The sequence below is a fragment of the Geotrypetes seraphini genome, chromosome 2 (assembly GCF_902459505.1).
Source record: "Geotrypetes seraphini chromosome 2, aGeoSer1.1, whole genome shotgun sequence".
Classification (NCBI taxonomy): Eukaryota; Metazoa; Chordata; class Amphibia; order Gymnophiona; family Dermophiidae; genus Geotrypetes; species Geotrypetes seraphini.
Genome location: NC_047085.1, coordinates 228,586,750 through 228,609,870, shown reverse-complemented (window position 1 = coordinate 228,609,870; position 23,121 = coordinate 228,586,750). Strand labels below are relative to the sequence as shown.

Genomic DNA, 23,121 nt, shown 5'->3' with positions numbered 1-23,121 from the left:
TCTGTTCCTGGTGGGTAGGTTCCTATTTGGAGGCGCCCGCTGTGGGGGGAAAGGGAGGTGTTATTATTTTGATCCGTAAGGGCCTTCGCCTACAGACTCAGAAGGTGCTCCGCGACCCTGGTGGGCGTTACATCGTTGCCTTAGTGTTACTTGATAATAGGCCTCTTTTGCTCTGTAATGTCTACGCTCCTAATAATCCATCGGCCAGGTTTTTTAGGGGGCTTCGCAATCATCTCCTGCAGTTTGGAGAGGTCCCGATGCTGGTGGGCGGGGACTTTAACGAGGTGCCAGATCCGAAGTTGGATCGCTCTGCCTCTGTGGGAAGAGAGACCTCTAAACTCTATACGGGCGGGCAGCTTTTGGAATCCACCTTGGGGTTGCTGGATGTGTGGCGGGTGTTGCACCCGTTGGAGAGGGATTACTCCCACTTATCCAGGGCGCACGGGACGCTTTCCCAAATTGATTTTATCCTCATCTCTCGCGAGCTGCTTCCCCGGGTAGTGGGGGTTGATATGGGCCCCATTGAAATATCTGACCATGCTTGGGTGGGATTTCGGTGGACCTGGGGAGACTCGCGGAGCAATAGAGGGTCTTGGCGATTCCCCTGTTACCTGTATAGGGATACCCGTTTTCACGAGTTTTTGATACAGCGCTGGCGTGATTTTCAAGTTAACAATCAGCAGCATCGGGATGATCCCATTCTCTACTGGGAGACGGCTAAAGCTGTCTTACGGGGGGATGTCATTTCTTATGTGGCCGGGGAGTCGAAGCGAAAGCGTAGGCAGATTCTGGCTTTGGAACGGAAGGCGACTGTGTTGAGACGCCAGTATGGTAGGGCGCCCTCCTTCCTGCTTCGGGCGCAGCTTTTAGAGGTCCAGCAGGAACTAAACGAATTGCTGCATCTTCGGGCTTTGAGGACGAGGGAATATTTTAAGTTTCATTTATTTCGGTTTGCGAATAAGAGCAGTCGATTGTTGGCCCGCCTGGCGCATCCGAGGGGTGGACCGGAGGGCATAACGGCTCTTCGGGGCTCTTCTGGGGTGCTGTATCATCGGCCGGGGGAGATATGTGAATTATTGCGGGAGTTTTTTGCTGAGGTGTATACGGATCCAGGCCCCGAGCTTTTGGATGGGCAACTTTATCTTGACAGCCTCGATTTGCCTTGTTTATCTCAGCGGGATGCTGCCGCCTTGGATCTGCCTATTACCGCAGAGGAGGTGGAGGGGGCGAAAGGGGTCAGTTCGTTGGGCAAGGCGCCGGGCCCTGATGGGTTTCGGAGTGAGTTCTATAAGTTGTTGGTGACGGACGTAGCGCCAGTGCTGGCTGAGGTTTATAATTTGAGTGTTGCCAAGGGCTTTCTTCCTCGCTATGTAAATCGAGCGTCTATTATAGTTCTCCCGAAGCCAGGTAAGGACCCTCTTTTGCCTGAATCGTATCGGCCTATCTCATTGTTGAATTACGAGGCAAAGCTTTTGGCCAAACTTTTGGCTAACCGTCTGGCGCGTGTTTTGCCGTCGGTGATCTCAGACTCTCAAGTGGGGTTTGTGCGGGATAGGCCGGTGGCTAAGAATATCCGGCGCATCTTGTTGGCGTTAGAACGGGTGGGACAGGATGGTAGCCCCGCCATGCTCATCAGTTTTGATGCAGAGAAAGCGTTTGATAAGGTGCGGTGGGGTTACCTTTTTGTGGTGCTGAGGACGTACGGTTTGGGCCCCTTCTTTTTTGGTGCAATCCAGGCATTGTATAGTGATCCAGAGGCGCGGATTTTGGTTAATGGGACTTGCTCGGGTTATTTTCCTATTGGCCGGGGGACTCGCCAGGGCTGTCCCTTGTCGCCGCTCCTCTTTGTGCTTTCCTTAGATCCTTTACTTCGGGAGCTTCAGGCAAATGCGGAAATTCGGGGATTGGTCCTGGGAGATTCCCATTTTAAACTGGCGGTGTTTGCGGATGATCTCTTGGTCTTTTTAACGGACCCGCAGAGTTCCTTGCCCGTATTGTTGGAAAGTCTCAGGGAATACGGAGATTTCTCTGGCTTCGCCTTGAATTTTGCAAAATCTGAGGCGCTGGCTTCCTCGGTTCATCTTCAGCGGTGGGGGGATAGCTTCCCGTTGCGCTGGGCTGACACCTCTTTCAGATATCTGGGGATTAGGCTGACTATGGATGTGGCCCAACTATATCGTCTTAACATAGATAAACTCCTGGCGGATACTAAATTGTTGCTAGCCAAATGGCAGGCGTTGCCGCTGTCTTTGTTGGGACGTATTCATTTATTTCGTATGGTTGTTTTCCCGAGGTGGCTGTACGTTCTTCAGACTCTTCCCCTTTCTTTGTTGCAGAGGGATATTCGCTCCCTTACCTCCCTATTGATCCGGTTTTGTTGGGGTGGACGTAGACCTAAACTGAAATGGTCCCTGTTGGTGGGGCCTGCCCACGGGGGTGGTTTGGGGGTGCCTGACATCAGGGTTTATAACCAGGCCTGTTTGCTTCGTCACCTTAGTGATTGGGTGTTGGGTACCTCTTTTTATACGGATATCTCTCTGGAGCGGGATCATTTCTATCCTCTTCATCTCTTGTATCTCCTCCATGCCCCGTTGTCTAAACTACCGCGACCCTGTAAGCGTAGTATTCTGTTTCGGTCCATGTGGACAGTGTGGCATCAAATTCTTCGGTTGTGGAATCAGGATGCTCATTCTAGTGTATTCCTACCGTTGGTGGGGAATTTAGCTTTCCCTCCGGGGGTTGGACCCTCCGTGTTCGGTCGTTGGAGGGCGCGAGGGGTGGAACAGTTGCGGCATGTTCTGCGGGATGATGGGTCTCTCTTACCTTATGCTGAGTTGGCGGGGAGGGGGGTCCCTGAGATAGGCCTTCCATTTGCCTATTGCCAAGTTAGTCACTATGTGGCTTCCCTTCAGGGGACTTCCTTGCAGGGGGATTTTGGGACCCAGCTCTGTACTTTTTTGGCTGCAGATCCTGATCCTAGGGTCTCTATATCTGCTTTGCATGGCTGGATTCTGGCCCTTTGCCCGCCTAGGGTTTTCCCTGGTATTTTGGAGGCATGGCAGCGGGACTTGGGTAGGGTATTGGGGGACGATTTCTTGTTAAAAATCCTGAAGCGAACGGCGGGCTTGGTACATAGTGCTGAGCTACGTGAATGTCACTTTCGAACGGTCCTGCGGGCCTACGCTTCCCAGAGTCAGGCTTACCATATGGGTTGCATTGATACTCAGTTATGCATCCGCTGTTCGGTGGAGGTAAATTCTTATTTTCATGGTATTTGGAGTTGTGAGGGGATTCAGACCTTCTGGACGGAAATGGCCTCCTTTTTACAGGGCTTGTTGCGGACCCCTGTGCCAGTATCCGTGCAGTCTATGCTGTTTGCCCATTTCTCATTCTTGTATATGTACAATTCTTATGAAAAATTATTTCTTAGTAAATGTTTTATTTTGGGGAAGAAATGTATCTTATGCTGCTGGCTGTCTTCTGAACCACCTTCATTCTGGTACTGGAGGAATCGCCTTCATGAACTTATGGGTTGGGAGGCCCGTTTGGCTAGTCCTTCTCGACGCCGGAGCAGAGACTTTGTTCACACTTGGACTCCATATTTGAACATTTTGACTCCTGAGAGTCGTAGTCGGGTCTTGAATAGACTCCACCTCTGACACTGTGCTTCTCGGTGTCTATGCTGATCCCTGCTTATGAGTTTTTCTGTATCTCTGGGGGGATGGGGAGGGGTGGGTGGGGGGGAGGGGCTTCTTTGTTGGGGGGTGGGGGTAGGGTGGGTCCGGGGAGGACATAAGAGTACAGTCCTCTGCGGGTGTTTGACGAAAATGTATCACATGGTTGTTATTGCTGTTGTCTTTACTGTTGCTTAATAAAATAGATTTGAACTATTCAGGTAACATAGAAACATAGAAATAGATGGCAGATAAGGGCCACGGCCCATCTAGTCTGCCCACCCCAATGACCCTCCCCTACCTTTCTCTGTGAATAGATCCCACGTGTCTATCCCATTTGGCCTTAAAATCAGGCATGCTGCTGGCCTCAATAACCTGAAGTGGAAGACTATTCCAGCGATCAACTATCCTTTCAGTGAAAAAGAATTTCCTGGTGTCCCCGTGCAGTTTCCCGCCCCTGATTTTCCACGGATGCCCCCTTGTTCTTGAAAAAGAAGATATCTTCTTCCACCTCGATGCGGCCCGTGAGATACTTGAATGTCTCGATCATGTCACCCCTCTCTCAAGCATTTTTCCCTTGAAGCCGCTCATGACCGTGCACTGGGAAGTAGAAGGCTGTGCCTCCAGCTTCACTTACTTTATCACATCCATTATAAAATGGTGGACAGAGACCAACTTGAATAGCTGGCAGGCCAAAGGATTGTCCCCCTGGTCGAATGCCAGAGAGGCATTTTTGCTGCTGGACCCAAACAGGGAACTGGATTCTTCCAGGATTGTCTCAGAGCCCCAAGATAAAAGAGGCATGTAGTGTCTGATCTCCAATCCTGCCAGTGAGAACTCACGAGACTGCCCTGGGAACTTGCGCAGCCATTTCTGATCGTGGCTCCACACAGGGCAGGAGCAAAGAAAAATCGCACCTACCTCACTTCATTGCTAAACCACCAGAGTTCAAAAGGTATGTTGGAGAGGGATCTGGGAGGCAGGAGGGAAGCAGGGTAGTTAACAGTTGGCCAGGCTGGGACAGGACGCGGGAAGGATCGCTTCTGTCCCAGCTCACTGCTGGACCGCCAGGGCTTAAGGCAGGGCAGGCCCACGGAAGGCCTGCAATGGGTCTGGGAGGTGGCGTGGTTAACAATTGGCCAGGACAGGAAGTGGGAAGGATCGCTGCTGTCCTGGCTCACTACTGGACTACCAGAGCTTAAGAGAGGCCTGCCGTGGACTTCAGAGGCTGGGTACTGAGCTGGGCAGGAAGGAGGGAGGGAAGGAGGGCTGGGTGCAAGGCACCCAGTTTATATTCAAGTGAACCTTTATCCCCCTTTTTTGGGGGGAAAAGGTTACCTCGGTTTATAATTGGGTCAGTTTATATTCGAGTATATAGAGTAACCAGAGAGAGAAAAGTTGTTTCTCCCTACTCCAAACTGCTCACTTATCCTTCTCCACCTGCTTTCTGTCTCTCTCTAAACTCTTCTCAGTCTAAAAAAACCCTCTTGATCTTACAAAACAGCCAATAGTAACTCTCTGTTCTTAGCAGTAAGAGGAGTCTATATAGATAATGTACAGACAGTTTCCCTGTTGCTATGTAAAGAGAGGCCTGTTTGCTGAATTTCTGCACTTTGAAAGATTCAGGGCTGTATGCTCTAAAATCGCCATTAACATCATGTGGGTCGCTGTGGTGCCAGTATATTATCCAATTTGAAAACAGCGATCGATGTTGAAAATTTTGCATTCAAATGATTTTCGCGGAGGTCTGCCATAATCCCATCTGATCAGTCATTGGAGAAAGCGACTGACACATGCACAGAGCCAGCATGAGAAGCCCCATAAAGCTGAGCGGAAGGGGAAGCCCTGAAGCAGCCTCCTGCCACTCAGCTGTTCAGGGCAGGAAAAGTAGGTTTAAAAAAAAAAAAAAATGTGCACAGATGTGTGTATGCAACACACGCACAATTTGCCCATTAAAAAAAGTTGTGCTGGGACTCCCCTCCCCCTCTAATGATGGCTCCCACCCCCAAATTAAAAACAAAAAAATTGCCAGGAGGGAAGCCCACTCCCTCCTGTCTCTGCCACCTGGACCTCCCCACACCCTTAAGCCCCCACCTTTAAACTGAAGATCGGCAGGAGGGATGCCCACTCCCAACTGCTGCCACACAGCCTGGATATAAGTACAGTGGTACCTCGGTTTATGAGTGCAACGGTTTGCGAGTGTTTTGCAAGATGAGCAAAACATTTGCAAAATCGGCACCTCGGAAACCGAGCGTGGCTCGATTTACAAGCGCCCCCCCCCCCGCGATCTGGCACCCCCCCCCCGACACGATCCGGCACCCCCCCCCCCGACTCTATTGGGCACCCCCTCGCCGCGATTCGGCATCCCCCTGCCATGATCGGGCACCCCCCCCCCGCCGCTTCTTACAGTCATCTGGGCACCTGCACCGGCATGTCCTGTGCTTGGTGCCGGTGCCCGAAGATCAGCCTCCTCTTCTGCTGGGCCTTGAGCATCTGCGCATGCTCAAGGCCTGCGAGTTCACGTTCAGATTACGAGCATGCTCTTGGAATGGATTATGCTCGTAATCCAAGGTACCACTGTATATATTTGTAACATACTAAATTCTGAAGAGGGTCCAGTATACTCACTCTCTCAACAGGATAATATCAGCGAGCACACCAAACATCTGATACAGCCCTGAAGCTTCATTCACTCGCTTCACAATGGCATTAGCAAGCTGGGTGATGGGGAGGGTCATCGATGGCCACAGGATACCATGATACCTCCGCTCCAACAAACGATGAACAGCACGAGCTGGGGAAAAGAAAAGAAGAGAGCTTATCGTTTTTTTTCTTTATAGTCCGCCTTTAACAAGGCAGATCACATAATCACATACATAATAAAAAGAACAGACACAACATTTAAAAGAAATTACAAAATATGGTATCCTTGGGCAACAACATCCAATTTCCTCTACTATATATATCTAAGTTTTTACCCCCTGTTCATTTTGCAAAATATGTGTCATTTCAACAATCTTTCAAAAATACACAAATCCCCCTGCTGCCTTATATAGGCTGGAAGCTTGTTCCATTCTGCAGGATCTGTGCATGAGAAGACACTTGCTCTTGTCGTTTGTAATTTTAATTCTTTTCTTGTTGGTATAGATAAGTCGCAATGTCCTGCAGAACGCAACTTTCGAGGCGGAACATAAGGCAAAATACAATCAATCAAATACTTAATTTAGTAACAGCAATTTATACTGTGCTCTATATTCCTTTTTAAGCCAATAGAGTGCAACATAATATTCAGCCACATGATCGTATTTCGCTACTCTAAAAAGAGCCTGAATGATAGAATTTTGAGTAGCCTGTAAAGCATGCATTGCAGTTGACGATATACCAAATAGCACCAAATTACAATAATCAAGACTAGACAGCACGACTGCCTGAAGAACATGCTTATAGTCATTCCCAGAAATCCTCTTCCAAGCTCACCCCATTCCCCCCATAACAGGCAATTCAGAACATCTCTGCAGGAAAATGTCCGACAAAACAAAATACATGCATGTAAAGTAACATTGCATCTGCATGCAAAGCCCACCCTACAAAGATGTCGCATTTCAAAACAATAGAACCATATGAGCCCAAAATCTGAAGAAAATGACGCCATTCTATTCAACCTTAATAATAATAATAATAGCTTTATTTATATCCCGTCATCACTGTCCTTCCAAGCAGGCATTTGGAACAATACCCTAAGCAACCTCCTCCTGAATTCACCATCATACTAATCTTTCAGGAAAACCCACTTATTCTACAAGTTTGTCTAAACTAAACTAAAAGTTAGCTTTGTATACCAGGTCTTCAGCCAGAAAGGAGCGCGACTTGGTTAACAGTAACTAAAAAAATACTGAAAAAAGTAACAGTCAGAAAATATTAATATGATTGGTTTCCGAAGTGTTTGGCAAATAAAAAAGGTTTTAAAGATTTATGAAAAAGTTGAAAAGGACCAGGACCCCTTAAAATAAGAGGAAGTTCGTTCCATAGTTGAGAAAATTTGAAAACCAAGGACTGACTGAAATTCTTGACTCCTTTGATTCCTTTTACTGAAGAAAGGGAGAGTTTGAATTGTTGGGTGCCTTTTGCATAGGAGAATCTATAAGCATTCCATAATAAAGGGACAAGAGGGATGAAGACACCATATAAAATTTTAAAAGTAATACATGCACATTTAAACCTCACCTTCCAGACTAATTACACCCCATCTTCCCCGTCTCTCACTCCCTTTGCATCTCACTACTCCCCCTCTAAGAAAACGCCATAACATCCCTGTACTCACGTACTCCCTATTTCCTATACTTGTATCGATACCTGTACCCACGGTATCCACATTGTACCTTTCCTTTACTGTACACCGTCTTGAACTGAAAAGGTATGACGGGATATAAATAAAGCTATTATTATTATTAAGGTTGAATAGAATGGCGTCATTTTCTTCAGATTTTGGGTTCATATAGTTCTATTGTTTTGAAATGCGACATCTTTGTAGGGTGGGCTTTGCATGCAGATGCAATGTTACTTTACATGCATGTATTTTGTTTTGTCGGACATTTTCCTGCAGAGATGTTCTGAATTGCCTGTTATGGGGGGAATGGGGTGAGCTTGGAAGAGGATTTGTTTGACTTTGGCTTGTTTAGACGTTGAAAAGCAAATTGAAATCTTGTATGGCTTTTCTTTTTTGCATTTTCATAGTTTTCTCAATAAAGAAAAATGATTTCCAATAAAACAAGATTTTTGAAATGGTCTTTAAATTGGTTGTATTCATACACCACTATGCACTATGGATGATACATCCATAGACTCCCCCCCCCAAACAATATCAGCCTTGTCGCAGTTTCATATTGAGCAACTTGGCCTCCTCTCCTGAAGCTTCTTTTAGTCTACGCATTTTAACATGTCTTCCCCCTCTTAATGGCGTGTTAATGTATCATGTGACTTGAGTTTCATGTGACTTAGGTTTAGTCCAACACTCAGGCATCTTCCTCACCATTTTTTATCTGCTTCTTTCCCTACTTACCCTTACCACTGCACTCTGTGAAAGGCAACCTGCAGTTCCCTCAGTACTGTGATAGTGACTCATGCAGTAAAATTTAATTTTGAATTGCTTCAGCCTGAAACATTGTGCCTTATTGGCAAAGTTAGCAGAGCCTTCTATTTTTACAAGGGCTAAAGCAGGTTGTTAACCCCCTAGCTCCCATCCCCCCAAGAGCCATTCTTCAAAACCAGCTCTTCCATTCCTCCCCCCCCACCCCCAGTTCGCTCCATCCTCTATTGTGGTTCTCTATGATGGCTAGTGTTGGAGGAGTTTGGGGTAGGAGCCATAACCAGTTACTTCTTCCCCTTCGGTATGCAAATCCTCTTACTCTTAGCAGTGTCTCATGGTATTACTGCAAGGGGTTAGGTTTCTAAGAAAGGAGTGTCCCTTTATTTGGCAGCTTGACGTCTAGAGGTAGCACCATGAAACTTCCTTGAGGATTTGAGCACCATTTGGAACCCAGCTGCCAATGGGCACATCCTATTAGGGTAACTCCTGGCCACCACAGAGACTCCAGGTAGGTTCCAGAGAGGTATGATTGGGTCTCATACAATCTGCACCAGCCCCTATAACAATTTCTCAGGCATATTAGGTGGCATATTACCAGCCCGATTCTCACAGGAAGGAAAGATAACACTAACTCAAAGTTTGTATTATCTTTCCACAGCTTGCAAAGTCAAATTCACTTTGTATAATAATGAATTATTTTGAATCTCATTATTTAAATTGCAATGCATAAGAAATCAGTTGAACAAGTTATTTGGCAGAACAAAGTTATTTCCTTATTGCAGGTTAGTAACTCCCCCTTTCTATTTGTTGTGAGAATTCCTAAATTGGATTCAGCAACAGTGGGAGAGAAGAACACACTTGTATAGCGGAATCCATGGATGAAGCCCCCCGCCGATTCCCTGAAGTCAATGGAGTGACTGGCCGTGCCCAGCACAAACAGCCCTGGTGTGGCTTTGGCTTCATAGCTGGGTTTGATGAGAGGATATTTCCTTTTCTGCCTGGTCCCTGACACCAGATTCACAGTCCTAGAAAGAGAAGGAAAACAGGATTTAAAGGGCTGGTGACACCATTCAGGGCTAACTGATCACAATACTGTGGCTTAAGAGAAAAACTTCAGTTTCTAAATGGACTCCTGTTCTGTGTGACTAATACTATTTAAAGATAAATGGCATGGGACTTGATATATCTAGTGGTGTACCTAGCACAGGGGTAGGGAACGCCAGTCCTCGAGAGCCGTACTCCAGTCGGGTTTTCAGGATTTCAATGTATATTCATTGGGGAAATCCTGAAAACGACTGGATTCCAGTCCTCGAGGACCGGAGTTACCCACCCCTGACCTAGCATTTGTGACACCCGGGGACCACTATTTTTTGACATCCCCCTCATCTATGAAAAACATGATTTTTAGTAACAATCTACACATTGCACAAGTGTACCTAGGAAATGGCAGCATCTTACATACTACAATAAGCAGCAGAACATCAATACACCCATTGTAAAACTAAACAAGCCAGACTAGTACAGATTGATCCTGCACAGTCAATACTAACATAGAACCATGTCTTTTGTACACACAGAACACAGAAAACACTTTCACCCAGTATAAAATATGTAGTCACAAACTAACCTCCCCCCCTCCCCGTTTTACAAAACCATAGTGTGGTTTTTAGCACCGGCCACAGCGGTAACAGCTTTGACGCTCATAGAATTCCTATGCGCATCGGAGCTGTTACTACGCACTACGGTTTTTTAAAAGGGAGAGGGGGATAAAATAGAAATATATAGACAAAACTGAACCACCAAGAAGCTGAACTCTGCATACAATGCAACACAACAGCAACAGTGATGCATATCCCCTAATACTGTGCAAAATATAAAGATAGCAGATGTAAATTAAAAAAAAAAAACAGAGAATTGGCAATCATCACTTTACAAATTAACAAATGACCCCCCTCCCCTTTTATGAAGCTGTGTTAGGGTTTTTTATTGCAGGCCATGGTGGTAAAAGCTCCCATGTTCATAGGAATTCTATGAGCATCAGAGCTTTTACCGCTGTGACTAGTTATAAAAAACCCTAACAACAAACTTCATAACTCCTACCCCCCTTTTATAAAGCAGCGTAAGGCTTTTTTTTATCAACAGCCGTGGCAGTAAAAGCTCCAGTACTCATAGAATTCCTATGAGTGTCAAAGATAATATCACCGCAGCTGGTGATAAAAAAGCCTAATGTGGCTTCATAAAAGGGGGGAAAAAATAAAACAAAAATGGAAAATAAGATACCATTTTCATTATCGTCCCTCCAGACCGGCACAGAAACAGATGGGTTTATGCTCCTCTGCCAGCAGGTGGAGACTGAGACACTGACTTTTGGCATCAGTACAAGTGGACTGTGCACGCTCTCTTACAATCAGTCTTTTCTCAGTCTCTAGCAGGTGGGGTGGTCTGTTAAGGCCTGTTGGATCTGGTTAATGAATCTTTCTTGTCCCTTTGTCTGTTTGGACTGAGCTTGGGGGACCCTCTCGGGGGGTCCTACCGACCTCGAGGATGTCACATTCGGAAGCGTCAAGTCCCTCCCCATTTTCCCCCAACTCCCCAGGTTTTTCTGAAGCTAGAGGAGCCTCAACTGTATGCCTTGTCACTGATACCGACACTGACTACAGTTTGGAGTGCCTGTGGGGTCTGCTTTCTCTTGATACAGTTGGTTGGCTGTGAGAAGAAAAAAAAAGACACAAAAGATAAAAGGAGCTTTGTATTGAAAAAAAAAAAAAAAAAGAGTCCTGAGGCTGCCGTTTTTTACACGGCATTGTTGTACATGATTTTTTGGCGCTTTCTTTATGAGCGGTTCCAAAAAGCAGAAAAAGTGCACTGTTTGTGGGCGCCAATCAGTGAATGCTGTTGTACAAAATGTTCCAGCCGCCTCGAGGGAGACCCGGCTTTGGGTGTCAGTGTGCTGGGATCTCCTTCGCGTGTGCATTGCTCATCGGCATGGGGCAGGGGTGAGCCCCAGCCTTCCCCTGTCACACATGTTGGGTTTTCCTCAACTGCCAGAAGTCAGTTAAATTTGGTGTTGCAGTCCACCGCGGTTGGGGATTCCATTTCAGCTGCAGCTGTAGTAGTGGAGTCAGCTATACCTTCAGTGCCACATATGTTTTCTTGTGACTGTATGGCGACAGCTCTTCCCTCAGTTTTGGCAAGATGCACATCTAATTTGCCCACGGCCTCAGGCGACCTTCCTCCTGTCTTGGAAAGGTAGGAATAGGTCTTACATGTGTCTTCTGCTCCTAACATAAATGCTGTGTTGCCGACGGGGGTTTTTTCCCCTGATTTGGTGTTGGTCATGTAAAAAGGCTTATTTAAAGGCAGCTAGGATCCTGCTTTGGTGCTGGGGATCTCAGGGTCATCTGTGGGGTTTGTCCCTTCACGGCCGCCCCGTTCAGTCTCCTGCCATGGCTACCTCTGTCCAACCCCTTCAGCCTTCGTCCAAGCAGTTGCGGGCATCTTGGGATGAGGATTCTTTTATGGCTGATCCGTTTTCTCCGGATGAGGAATGGGGTCTTGGGGTGAATGTTCCAGATCTGTCAGGGGGGCCTGATTTGTTGGATGAGGACTTTTTAGAGGCGCTGGCTGGTGAGGGCACATCTGTTGTGTGCATATTTCAATGGGAAAAGTTGCAGGAGCTCATTCTTCAAGTGTCTTCGGTTTTACACTTTGAAGAGGAAGCTAAGGACCCCCTTCATGTTGTGGACCCTCTCCTGAGAGGGATCCAGTCAGCCTCTTGCTCTTTCCCTATGCATCAGGATATTCGGGATGTAGTGCATGCTCAGTGGAAAGTTCCGGACACATCTTTTCGCATGGCACGGTCCATGGCAAGACCTTACTACATCCCTGATAGTGATAGATACCTTTAAGTCTCCTGTAGTTGATGCGGTGGTCTCGGCTATCATGTGCAGGCATACCATGCCAGTTGAAGGCGGTTCATCCCTGAGAGATCCTCAGGACTATAAAATGGAGGCTCTGCTTAAACAAAATTTTGATGTTGCTGCCCTGGCTGTCCAGGCAGCAATCTGTGATGGTCTGGTGGCCCAGGCTTGTTTTCGGTGGTCTGAGCGAGTTCTTGACCGCGAGTCTGCTGACTGGTTCCTAGTGGATCAGGAAGTGGCTAAGATTGAATTAGGCACTTCTTATCTCTCTGATGCCATGTATGATCTTTTGCGTACCTCAGCTAAGTCCATGGCTCTTGGAGTAGCTGCCCGCCATACCCTGTGGCTTCGGGGTTGGTCAGCAGATGCAGCATCTAAAACTAAGCTCAGTAAGTTCCCCTTTCAGGCTTTCTTTTTGGGGAGGCATTAGATAAGCTAGTTCAGATTTTGATTGACTATAAAGTGCCTCGGTTACCGGAGGACCGAACTCACTAGGCTTTGCAAGGTGGTTCTGCCCAGGGGCATTTGTATGACTTTCAGAGGTTTCACCCTGGTTGGGGTGTGGCCTCCTTGCCTTCCAGAGGACGTTTCTTTCAACACATGTAGTCCTTTCATGGGGCCCGCCGAGGGAGTTGTGACTCCCCTGGGGGCTCTCCACCACCCATCCAGCCCAATGACTCAATGAACATAAGAACATAAGAACATAAGAAGTTGCCTCCGCTGAGGCAGACCTTAGGTCCATCCTGCTCAGCGGTCCGCTCCCGCGGCGGCCCATCAGGCCCATTTCCTGAGCAATGGTCTATACCTATCTATACCCCTCAATCCCTTTTTCTTCTAGGAATCTATCCAAACCTTCTTTGAAACCATTTAATGTTTTCTTGTCTACAACAGCCTCTGGAAGCGCGTTCCACGTATCCACCACCCTCTGAGTGAAAAAGAACTTCCTAGCGTTTGTTCTAAACCTGTCCCCTTTCAATTTCTCCGAGTGCCCCCTTGTACTTGTGGCGCCCCTTAATTTGAAAAATCTGTCCCTGTCTACTTTTTCTATGCCCTTCAGGATCTTGAAGGTTTCTATCATGTCTCCTCTAAGTCTTCGCTTCTCCAGGGAGAAAAGTCCCAACTGCTTCAATCTTTCGGTATATGGAAGTTTTTCCATTCCCTTTATCAGTCTAGTTGCTCTTCTTTGTACTCCCTCAAGTACCGCCATGTCTTTCTAGAGGTACGGCGACCAGTACTGGACGCAGTACTCCAGGTGCGGCCGCACCATTGCACGATATAGCGGCATGATGACTTCTTTCGTCCTGGTTGTAATACCCTTCTTAATGATACCCAACATTCTGTTTGCTTTCCTTGAGGCCGTGGCGCATTGTGCTGATGCCTTCAGTGTTTCATCTACCATCACTCCCAGGTCTCTCTCCAGGTTGCTGACCCCTAGTGATGTTCCCCCCATTTTGTATGTGAACATCGGGTTCTTTTTCCCCACGTGCATGACCTTGCATTTCCCCACGTTGAAGCTCATCTGCCATTTTTCGGCCCACTTTTCCAGCTGTGTTAGATCCTTTTGAAGATCTTCGCAGTCTTCCCTGGTTTGAGCCCTGCTGCATAGTTTGGTGTCATCTGCAAATTTAATGACCTCACACTTGATTCCCGCCTCTAGGTCGTTTATGTAGATATTGAACAGGAGCGGTCCCAGCACCGACCCCTGCGGAACTCCGCTCGTGACCCCTTTCCAGTCTGAGTAGTGGCCCTTTACGCCAACCCTCTGCTTCCTGTTTGCCAGCCAGACCTTGATCCATCGGTGGACCTCCCCTTGTACCCCGTGGTTCCATATCTTTTTAAGCAGTCTCTCGTGTGGCACCTTGTCGAAGGCTTTTTGGAAGTCAAGGTAAATGATGTCTATAGATTCCCCTTTATCCACCTGACTGCTCACCCCCTCAAAGAAGTACAATAAGTTAGTGAGGCATGACCTACCCTTGCAGAAGCCGTGTTGACTCGGTTTTAGCTGCCCATTTTTTTCGATGTGCTCACAGATGCTGTCTTTGATCAGTGCCTCCATCATCTTTCCCGGGACTGAGGTCAGGCTTACCGGCCTGTAGTTTCCCGGGTCTCCTCTTGCGCCCTTCTTGAAGATGGGCGTGACATTTGCTATTTTCCAATCCTCCGGGATCTCACCGGTTTTTGCCGGTCCTTTCCCCAGTTGGAGCAGTGGCGTACCTAGGGGGGGGCGGGCCGCCCCGGGTACCAGCCCTAAGGGGGTGTTCCCGGCCTTGCCGTTCAGTCCCCCGCCACCCCCGAAGGACCGCTCGCCCCACTGACCTTCCTGCACCACCTGTGAAGCAGCCCGCAGCAGGATCGCGAAGTCAGCGTCAGCATCCCTGCGCTGCTTCCTGCGCCGCGATCCCGCCCCTCCTCTGACGTCAGAGGAGGGGCGGGACCGTGGCGCAGGAAGCAGCGCAGGGATCGCTGACGCTGACTTCGCGATCCTGCTGCGGCTGTTCATAGGTGGTGCGGGGAGGCCAGGGGGGCGAGCGGTCCTTCGGGGTGGGTCGGGGCATCAGGCCTTCAGGGTGGGGCGGGCGGGCAGGCAAGCAGGCTTTCAAGGGGGAGAGGGTGACAGGCAGGCAGGCAGGCCTTCAAGGGGGGACAGGCCTTCGGGGGGGGGGATGCAGACCTTCAAGGGGTGCAGGCCTTCAAGGGGGGCAGGCAGGCCTTCAGGGGGGTGCAGGCCTTCGGGGGGGGTGCAGGCCTTTGGGGGGGTGCAGACCTTCAAGGGGGTGCAGGCCTTCAAGTGGGGGAACAGGCCTTCAAGGGGGGAAAGGCAGGCAGGCCTTCAAGGGGGGGACAGGCCTACAAGGGGGGGGGACAGGCCTACAAGGGGGGGGGACAGGCCTTCAAGGGGGGGTGCAGGCCTTCAAGGGGGGTGCAGGCCTTCAAGGGGGAGACAGGCCTTCAAGGGGGGGAAAGGCAGGCAGGCCTTAAAGGGGGGACAGGCCTACAAGGGGGGGACAGGCCTACAAGGGGGTGGGACAGGCCTTCAAGGGGGGGACAGGCCTTCGGGGGGGTGCAGACCTTCAAGGGAGTGCAGGCCTTCGGGGGGGGGGGGGTGCAGTCCTTCAAGGGGGTGCAGGCCTTCAAGGGGGGGGAAGGCAGGCAGGCAGGCCTTCAAGGGGGGGACAGGCCTACAAGGGGGGGAGAAGCTACAAGGGGGTGGTACAAGCCTTCAAGTGGGGGACAGGCCTTCGGGGGGGGTGCAGACCTTCAAGGGAGTGCAGGCCTTCGAGGGGGGTGGTGCAGGCCTTCAAGGGGGTGCAGGCCTTCAAGGGGGGACAGGCCTTCAAGGGGGGACAGGCCTACAAGGGGGGGGGGAGAAGCTACAAGGGGGTGGGACAGGCCTTCAAGTGGGGGACAGGCCTTCGGGGGGGTGCAGGCCTTCGGGGGGGTGCAGACCTTCAAGGGGGGGACAGGCAGGCAGGCCTTCAAGGGGGGGACAGGCCTACAAGGGGAAGGGACAGGCCTTCAAGGGGGGTGCAGGCCTTCAAGGTGGGACAGGCAGACCTTTAAGGGGGGACAGGCCTTTGGGGGGGGACCATGATTTAGAAGTACACGGAGGGAAGGGGGTGTTCAAAGAGACATGCATATGCCAAACTTTGGGGGGGGAAGAAATAATGGGTCTGAAAATAGAGGAGAGGGAGAGAGATGATGGACCATGGGATTTAGGGAGGGAAGGAACAGAAAGGGAGAGAAATTGGACACAAGGGATGGTGTGGAGGAGGGATAGAGATACTGGATAGGAGGGTAATTAGGAAAAGAAACGGAGAGATGGTGGACTCTGGGATGGTGGGGAAGGAGGGAGAGATGCCGGATGAAAGGGTATTTAAGAAAAGGTGGATCTGTGGAGGGAGATGAAAAAAAGGAAAGATACCAGACTTCCTGGGAAGGGAAGGGAAATGGAAAGGGAGGACAGAGTTGGCAGATGGATGGTTAACATGCAGAAAGAAGGAGACCCTGGCAAGCAAGTTATCAGAAGAAAACCAGAGCCTTGGACCAACAAGATTTGAAATATAACCAGACAACAAAAGGTAGAAAAATTAATTTTATTTTCTGTTTTGTGATTATAACATGTCAGATTTGAAATGTGTATCCTGCCAGAGCTGGTGTTGGACTGCAAACGTGAGCTAGGATTTAACAGAAAGAGGAAAAGTCCTTTTTGTTTCTTTATTTTATTTACACCACAGCGCCAGTGTGGTTAGGAGAAGCCAAAGGGGGTGAAAAAAGCTATAAAACCCACCAGGAGTTTTGAAAAAAATCACCCAACTGGGCAGGAAAATCGAATTGAAAAACCAATTCAATAGGGCTGAATCGAATCAAAAATTTTTTTTTCCTGTATCTGGCAGCATTAGTTTGCGCTACTGTCTTAGACTTTAGGACCTGGGATTGGGGAGAGATGGCATCCTCAGTACTTTATAATGCAAGTGAAACGAGGATTTGGTCAGACTTTTGAAGGGTCTGCAGAAAAAAAATATTGTATAGGCCGGGGACATGAGACAGCAGGAAATGGGAACTTTTCTTCCTTCTATTTTTGTGAATGAGAGGTCAGTTAAAATATGTGCTTTATAAGAAAATATAATAATGTGTTTTATAAAGTTTATAGCATAGCTGGCCTACCCACTGAGGTGTTCCTAGTGGTGATGGTGGCAGCGTGTCAATGTGTTGAGAGGAAGAGGTGGTCTGGGAAATTCTGCTGAGCAAACTCCGGGCCCATTTCCACCCCCCAGTTAGTCCACTCCACTCAACTGATTCACACACTGAGTGGGTCTTTGGGTGTTGTTTTGGGATCTCTTCCAGTGGTTTATCTCCTTCTGGTCCAAGGAAGGAAACTTTGTTATCCTTAGCATTGACCTACAGAATATGTTTGTAACAGCGCTGCTTGTGTGGCATTAGGCTATGTAGTGATCGAAAGAAAAAAACAGACCTTTGCACATTTTTGCACTATATGGTGGGTGTATGAGGAGATTCACATTTCCTGCACAGCTAAGTCCATGTGAAGTTACCTTGTGCTGTATTTGACATCTAGCAAGGTCTCTGTTTGAAAGGAAAGATCTAAACTTAAAAATGAAGTGGCCAGAAGTTATGGTAAAAGCAGATAGTGTAGCTGGTTTTAAGAAAGATTTGGACAAATTCCTGGAGGAAAAGTCCATAATCTGTTATTAAGACATGGGGGAAGTGTCTGCTTGCCCTGGATCGGTAGCATGGAATGTTGCTACTCTTTGGGTTTTGACCAGGTATTAGTGTCCTGGATTGGCTACCATGAGAATGGGCTACTGGGCATGATGGACCATTGGTCTGACCCAGTTAGGCTATTCTTATGTTATGTTCTCATCTGTAGGGGCCTTTGTTTTCACTTCTTATTTTAATGTATTTTTTTTCTGGGAACTTATCAGTGTTTTTTATAATGGGAACAAAAATGGAAGAGAATTAATGTGTGTGGAATGGGGGGTAACTAATTTCTTCAGCTAAATAATTCAATCCACTTCAAACAGACATAGGAGAACTTGTGCACCATTCACACACCCTCCAACCAAAAACGTCAAAAGAAAAAAAACTGTTCGACAACCTCCTAGCCATTCGAGCTGCAACACTCGACCCCCAACTCTACAACCAATTGATATCAACCACAGACTGCAAAACCTTCAAAAAGAAATAAAAACCCTTCTATTCAAAAAACACATAAAACCGAACTAACACAATCAGAACTGTCCCAAGCATCACCTGCAACTACTCCATATGTACTTCTAATGTCATGACAATTTAGACATAATTTATGTTATGTTATGTTTGGAATAATGGTTACATATATGAGGTTCAATAAAAGAAAATTTTCACTGCCTGTTTCTATTCTGACCATTTATTCCATTTCATGGTTATTGCAAAAAAAAAATAAAAAAAAATTTTTTACATGGGGGGGGGGGGGGGGGGGTGTCAAAAAATGATGGGCCCCGGGTGCCACATACCCTAGGTACGCCACTGAGTTGGAGGCCAGCTGTGGGAGTTCTACCAGGGGTCGGCCGAGATCACCCGGATCAGTGGGTCCTGGAAGTGATTCGGGACAGTTATGCTCTGGTGTTTTCCCAACCTTTACCAGATCGTTTCCTCTCCTCTCCTTGTCAGGTGACTTAGAAGAAGAGGGCTTTTCACCAGACTGCTCAGATTGCTGGACCTCAAAGTGATAGTCCCGGTGCCTTCTCAGAAGCTCCATTTATGTTTATGTTTATTTAAGATTTGATATACCGCTCCTGCACTGTACTGACCTAAGCGGTTTACAATGTACCAAACTAAAATGAAATTAGGTACTTGAGAAAAACTACCCTATCTGTCCCAAAGGCTCACAATCTAGCTAAACTACCTGATTAAAATATAAATGTATAATACATTTCCAAGATCAAAAATCAAAGAAATAGAAAATAGAAATAATTAAAGAAGATAAAAGATTTAAAATAGACATATTTAAGAGATAGAAAATCTCTGAGGCAGCTTGATAGTAAGTTCAGTCTGTAGAACCAGGTCAACCAGCCGCCATCAAAGAAGCAGGATCAGGAACCATTCCAATGAAGACCACCATGACACCAGTCACCGGACAGGCAAGGCCAGGCACCGCCGACAGCAGACCCCTGAAGTGAAGTTCAGTTTCCTTTCAATGTGTCCAACAATGCAGCTGCATGAGTGCAAGTTCATGGTGCTCAAGAAAGAAGAGTCTTTTCGGCCCATTTTGGATCTCAAAGGTGTAAACAGGGCTCTTCAGGTTCCCTCTTTTCGTATGGAAACCCTGAAATCTGTAATTCTGGCGGTCCAGCCTGAGGAATTTCTAACTTCTCTCGACCTAATGGAGGCCTATCTGCATGTTCCGATTCGGGCCGCCCATCAACGATTCTTTCACTTTGCAATCTTAGGAAATCATTATCAGTTTTGTGCAATTCCTTTTGGTCTGGCCACAGCATGCGGACCTTCACTAAGATTATGGTGGTGGTGGTGGTGGTGGTGGTGGCAGTGGTCTTGCGTAAGAAGGGCATTCTGGTACACCCCTATCTGACGACTGGTTGATTTCATGCAAAGTCGTTTCAGGAGAGCTCAGGTTGTGGAGTTTCTGCAGTCCCTGGGCTGGGTGGTCAACCTGTCCAAAAGCCGTTTGACTCCGTCTCAACACTTGGAGTATCTCAGCGCTCTGTTCAACACCAGTTTAGGGAGAGTGTTCCTTCCAGAAGCTAGGGTCTCAGATTTGCTCCCTGATGGTTTTGTTGCTGCCCTCGGGCACAGGATTTTCTGCAAGTCTTGGAGGTCGATGGCGGCCTCCCTGGAAGTGGTCAGATGGGTTTGGACTCACATGTGCCCTCTTCAGTATGCACTTTTTCATGATGGTCACCACAGTTTCATGATCTGGACTCTCCTGTTCCTCTTCGGGGGATAGTTTGTCGCAGCCTGCGCTTGTGGCTACAGTCTTCCAGTCTATTTCGGGGAGTGACCCTAGATCAGCCCCAGTGGACAGCTGGAGACCTCAATCATGGAATGGGCGGAGGCTCATCTTCTAGACATCTCGGCCTCCCACATAGCTGGAGTGGACAATGTCCAGGCAGACTTTCTCATTTGTCATGCTCCCGACGAGTGGTGTCTCAGGCTGGAGGCCTTCAAGTTGATTGTTCAGTCCTGGGGAGTGGGACCGCAGAAGACAAATGTGAATAGGGATGGAGGAATAATAGACCCTGATCGATTTTCAGAGGGTTGTGTCTCCTCAGTTGGGGGACTCAATGTCTCGGTCAATCGACTTAGGGCAGCTGGTGACCAGTGGAGGTGTCCTGATCGATCAATGTTCTGGGGCCAGAGCCATTCGGCTAGCATTGGTGAAATTCCAGTCCTTGCTGGAGGGCAATTCAGTTTGAGTTCTCTCAGACAATGCCACGGCGGTCACCTATGTCAATCGTCAGGAGGGCACCAAGAATCATCTAGTGGCGCTGGAGACCTCAATCATGGAATGGGCGGAGGCTCATCTTCTAGACATCTCGGCCTCCCACATAGCTGGAGTGGACAATGTCCAGGCAGACTTTCTCATTTGTCATGCTCCCGACGAGTGGTGTCTCAGGCTGGAGGCCTTCAAGTTGATTGTTCAGTCCTGGGGAGTGGGACCGCAGAAGACAAATGTGAATAGGGATGGAGGAATAATAGACCCTGATCGATTTTCAGAGGGTTGTGTTCATGAGGAGCTAGCTAAAATAAAGGTAGACAAAGTGATGGGGCTGGATGGTGTACATCCAAGGGTGCTAAAGGAACTTAGGGAAGTTCTGGTAGTTCCGCTGACTGACCTTTTCAATGAATCTCGAGTCGGGAGTGGTAGCAGAGGACTAAAGAAGGGCAGATGTCCCTCTCCACAAAAGTGGAAATAAGGAAGAAGTAGGGAATTACAGGCCGGTAAGTCTGACTTCTGTGGTTAAAAAATTAATGGAAACACTTTTAAACAGAGAATGGTCAAGTTTCTGGACTCCTGTGGATTACAGGACAGGAGGCAACATGGATTCACTAGAGTTAGCTCTTGTCAGACAAATCTGATCAATTTCTTTAAATGGATGTCCAAAGAATTGGATGGAGGATGTGCGCTAGATGTGATGTATTTAGATTTTAGCAAAGCCTTTGACAGTGTTCCACACAGACGTCTAATAAATAAAATGAATGCCCTTGGGATGGGTCCCAAAGTGATAGGCTGGGTCAGGAACTGGTTGAGTGGAAGGCGACAGAGGGTAGTGATCAATGGAGATCACTCTGGGGAAATGGATGTTATAGTGATGTGCCCCAAGGTTCTGTTCTTGGGCCTGTTCTTCTTAACATTTTTATAAATGATATTGCTGAAGGGTTGTCGGGTAAGATTTCAAGTTTCAAGTTTATTAGGATTTTATATACTGCCTATCAAGGTTATCTAAGCAGTTTTTACAATCAGGTACTCAAGCATTTTCCCTCTCTGTCCCAGTGGGCTCACAATCTATCTAACGTACCTGGAGTTATCTTTGCGGATGATACCAAAATCTGCAATAGAGTAGACACGCCGGATGGTGTGAATAACATGAAGAAAGATCTGGCAAAGCTTGAAGAATGGTCTGAAATTTGGCAGCTAAAATTTAATACAGTGGTACCTTGGTTTATGAGCATAATTTGTTCCAGAAGCATGCTCGTAATCCAAAGTACTTGTATATCAAAGCAAAGTGCCCCATAGAAAATTGTGGCAACGTAGACGATTCGTTCCAGAAATCAAAAGGTGGCCCAGGGGTCTGTACCTGCCGGGTGCTGCAGCGCCGTTTCCTCCATCCGCCTCCTCCATCCGTCATCCGCTGAAGAACTCCGCAGTGCCGCTTCGGGGGGATGCTTCTAATGTTTGGAGAATCCCACAGTGCCGCTTCGGAGGGATGCCTCTTCCGTCTGCCAGCCAGCCTTCCACATTGGGTGCCTTCCGCATGTTGGAGAGCCTCTATCTGAGCCTATGCAGCCGAGTGCCGTCCCACCTGCACGTTGCGTATGACACGCACAATGTCGATGATTGACCTCATTTAGAATATTGTGTATAATTCTGGAGGCAACATCTTCAAAAAGATATAAAAAGGATGGTGTGTGGTCTTCATGATATGGCATATGGGGACAGACTTAAAGATCTCAATCTGTATACTTTGGAGGGAAGGCGGGAGAGGGAGATATGATAGAGATGTTTAAATACCTACGTAATATAAATGTGCATGAGTACAGTCTCTTTCATTTGAAAGGAAACTCTGCAATGAGAGGGCATAGGAAATACTTTTTTATGGAAAGGGTGGTAGATGCATGGAACAATCTCCCGGAAGAGGTGGTGGAAACAGAGACTGTGTCTGAATTCAAGAGGGCCTGGGATAGGCACGTGGGATCTCTCACAGAGAAAAAAAGATAATGGTTACTTTGGATGGGCAGACTAGATGGGCCATTTGGCCTTTATCTGCCGTCATGTTTCTATGTTTCATGGCCATTATTTATCAATGCTAAAGCGCTGAGGTTCTTCAGTTGGCGCTGGGATTGCCAGGCCAGACTTGGCTGACGATGAGCCTGCTCTATGTTTTTCCACCATGGCCTCTGGTGGATAGAGTTCGGATTGCCCAACACGCAGTCTGCATAATCCTGGTGGCTCCGGATTGGCCCAGGCGCCTGTGGTACGCAGATCTGGTTTGTCTGCTCAAGGAAGATACTCTCCCTCTGCCCCTATTGCCCGATCTTCTGTCTCAGGGTCCCATTCATATGTTCGATCCGGGTCCCATTTGTTTTATGGCTTGGCTCTTGAAAGGGCTTACCTAAGAAAAAAGGGATATTCATATAAGGTGATCTGCACTCTGTTAGGGTCTCGGAGACTTTCAACCTCTCGAGCTTATATGCGTGTTTGGCA

At 47.9% G+C, this 23,121-nt stretch overlaps 1 protein-coding gene across 3 annotated transcripts in view; it reads right to left on the bottom strand.

Annotated features, from left to right (window-relative positions):
• Positions 1 to 23,121, bottom strand: part of FOXRED2 (FAD dependent oxidoreductase domain containing 2) — a 78,885-nt gene that overhangs the window by 28,276 nt on the left and 27,488 nt on the right. For all 3 annotated transcript variants that reach the window (XM_033935124.1, XM_033935123.1, XM_033935125.1), the window contains 2 exons: positions 9,619 to 9,785; positions 6,303 to 6,468 (listed from right to left, as the gene is read on the bottom strand). In XM_033935124.1, the coding sequence (XP_033791015.1) occupies positions 6,303 to 6,468; positions 9,619 to 9,785 (333 nt within the window). The remainder of the gene's footprint in view (positions 1 to 6,302; positions 6,469 to 9,618; positions 9,786 to 23,121) is intronic.